This window comes from Alligator sinensis, unplaced genomic scaffold (assembly GCF_000455745.1).
Source record: "Alligator sinensis unplaced genomic scaffold, ASM45574v1 scaffold388_2, whole genome shotgun sequence".
NCBI lineage: Eukaryota > Metazoa > Chordata > Crocodylia > Alligatoridae > Alligator > Alligator sinensis.
The window spans coordinates 1,855,001-1,856,143 of record NW_005842102.1 but is presented as its reverse complement, the minus strand read 5'-3'; the positions used below and the strand labels follow the sequence as shown (position 1 = coordinate 1,856,143).

Here is a 1,143-nt window from a genome sequence, read left to right as displayed (position 1 = left end):
CGGGCGATCTCCCCCTGGTCCCGAGCAAGGCAGGGAGCTGGGAAAAAGAAACCGGTGAGAGCCAGAGAAAGAGGTTAAATGGTGTCTATTTCAGCCCGTCCAGCCATTTGTCACGCCGCTAAAGCGATCCGCATTCATTCCCCGCGGCCCCAAAGCGCTGCCTAATTCTAAATTCATTAGCCCTTTAAGCAGGCTGTAGCCATACATCGCGCCTGAATGGCCAAGGGGCTTGTTTCAAAGGGGCCAGGAATTCCTCTTACAAAATGGGCAGATTAGCTGGTTGACATCATGTGAATGGGAAGGGAATTAGGCTTCACGGCAAATTAAGAGAGGAACAGAGCTGGGGGGAGAGGAGGCGGCTGGAGGGGGGCAGGAGCCGGGGCGCCCCGGCGGCGCGCGGTACTCACCCCCGGAGAAGCTCTGCGCCAGCACCTCGGCCGTGAAGGCGGTCTTGGGGTTGCCGTGGCCGCTCTTCTCCTCGAAGAGCTGCTCGCCCAGCACGTTCCTCCAGCGGCCGTAGAGGAAGCTGTGCAGGATGTCCGACGTGATCACCTCGGCCAGGGACAGCCCCGGCGGCTTCAGCCCCGTCTTGAGAACCAGGGCTTCCGCGGGCAGCACCGAGCCCATCATAGGGGCCGCCGGGGCTGGGCTGCGGGAGCGGACTGGCCGCTCTTCTCCTCGAAGAGCTGCTCGCCCAGCACGTTCCTCCAGCGGCCGTAGAGGAAGCTGTGCAGGATGTCCGACGTGATCACCTCGGCCAGGGACAGCCCCGGCGGCTTCAGCCCCGTCTTGAGAACCAGGGCTTCCGCGGGCAGCACCGAGCCCATCATAGGGGCCGCCGGGGCTGGGCTGCGGGAGCGGAGCGGGGCCCGGGCTGGGCTGGGAGCCGGCTGCGAGCGCAGACCTGGCGGATTCCTCCTGGCAAAGCCTCCGCCCGCTTTATATGAGCGCCACTGACCCTCCTAATTGGTTATTAATGACCCCCCTGACGTTGGCAGAGAGACTTGTTGGAGCTCGACGAGCCGGAGCTGCCGAGACCCCCCTTCCCTTCCCGCCCGTGCCCGCCCGTCCTGCCTTCCCTCCCCCGGGGGATGGGGATGGGGATGGGGGTGGAGGCGGCTCCGCTCCCAGCCCGGCCCTGCG

General features: G+C 65.2%; 1 protein-coding gene across 1 annotated transcript in view; it reads right to left on the bottom strand.

The window, feature by feature from the left end:
* Nucleotides 1-630, bottom strand: part of PRDM12 (PR/SET domain 12) — a 10,873-nt gene extending 10,243 nt beyond the window's left edge. Inside the window, exon 1 of the mRNA XM_006024374.1 lies at nucleotides 408-630. Within this exon, the coding sequence (XP_006024436.1) occupies nucleotides 408-630 (223 nt within the window). The remainder of the gene's footprint in view (nucleotides 1-407) is intronic.
* Between the last annotated feature and the right edge of the window lie 513 nt (nucleotides 631-1,143).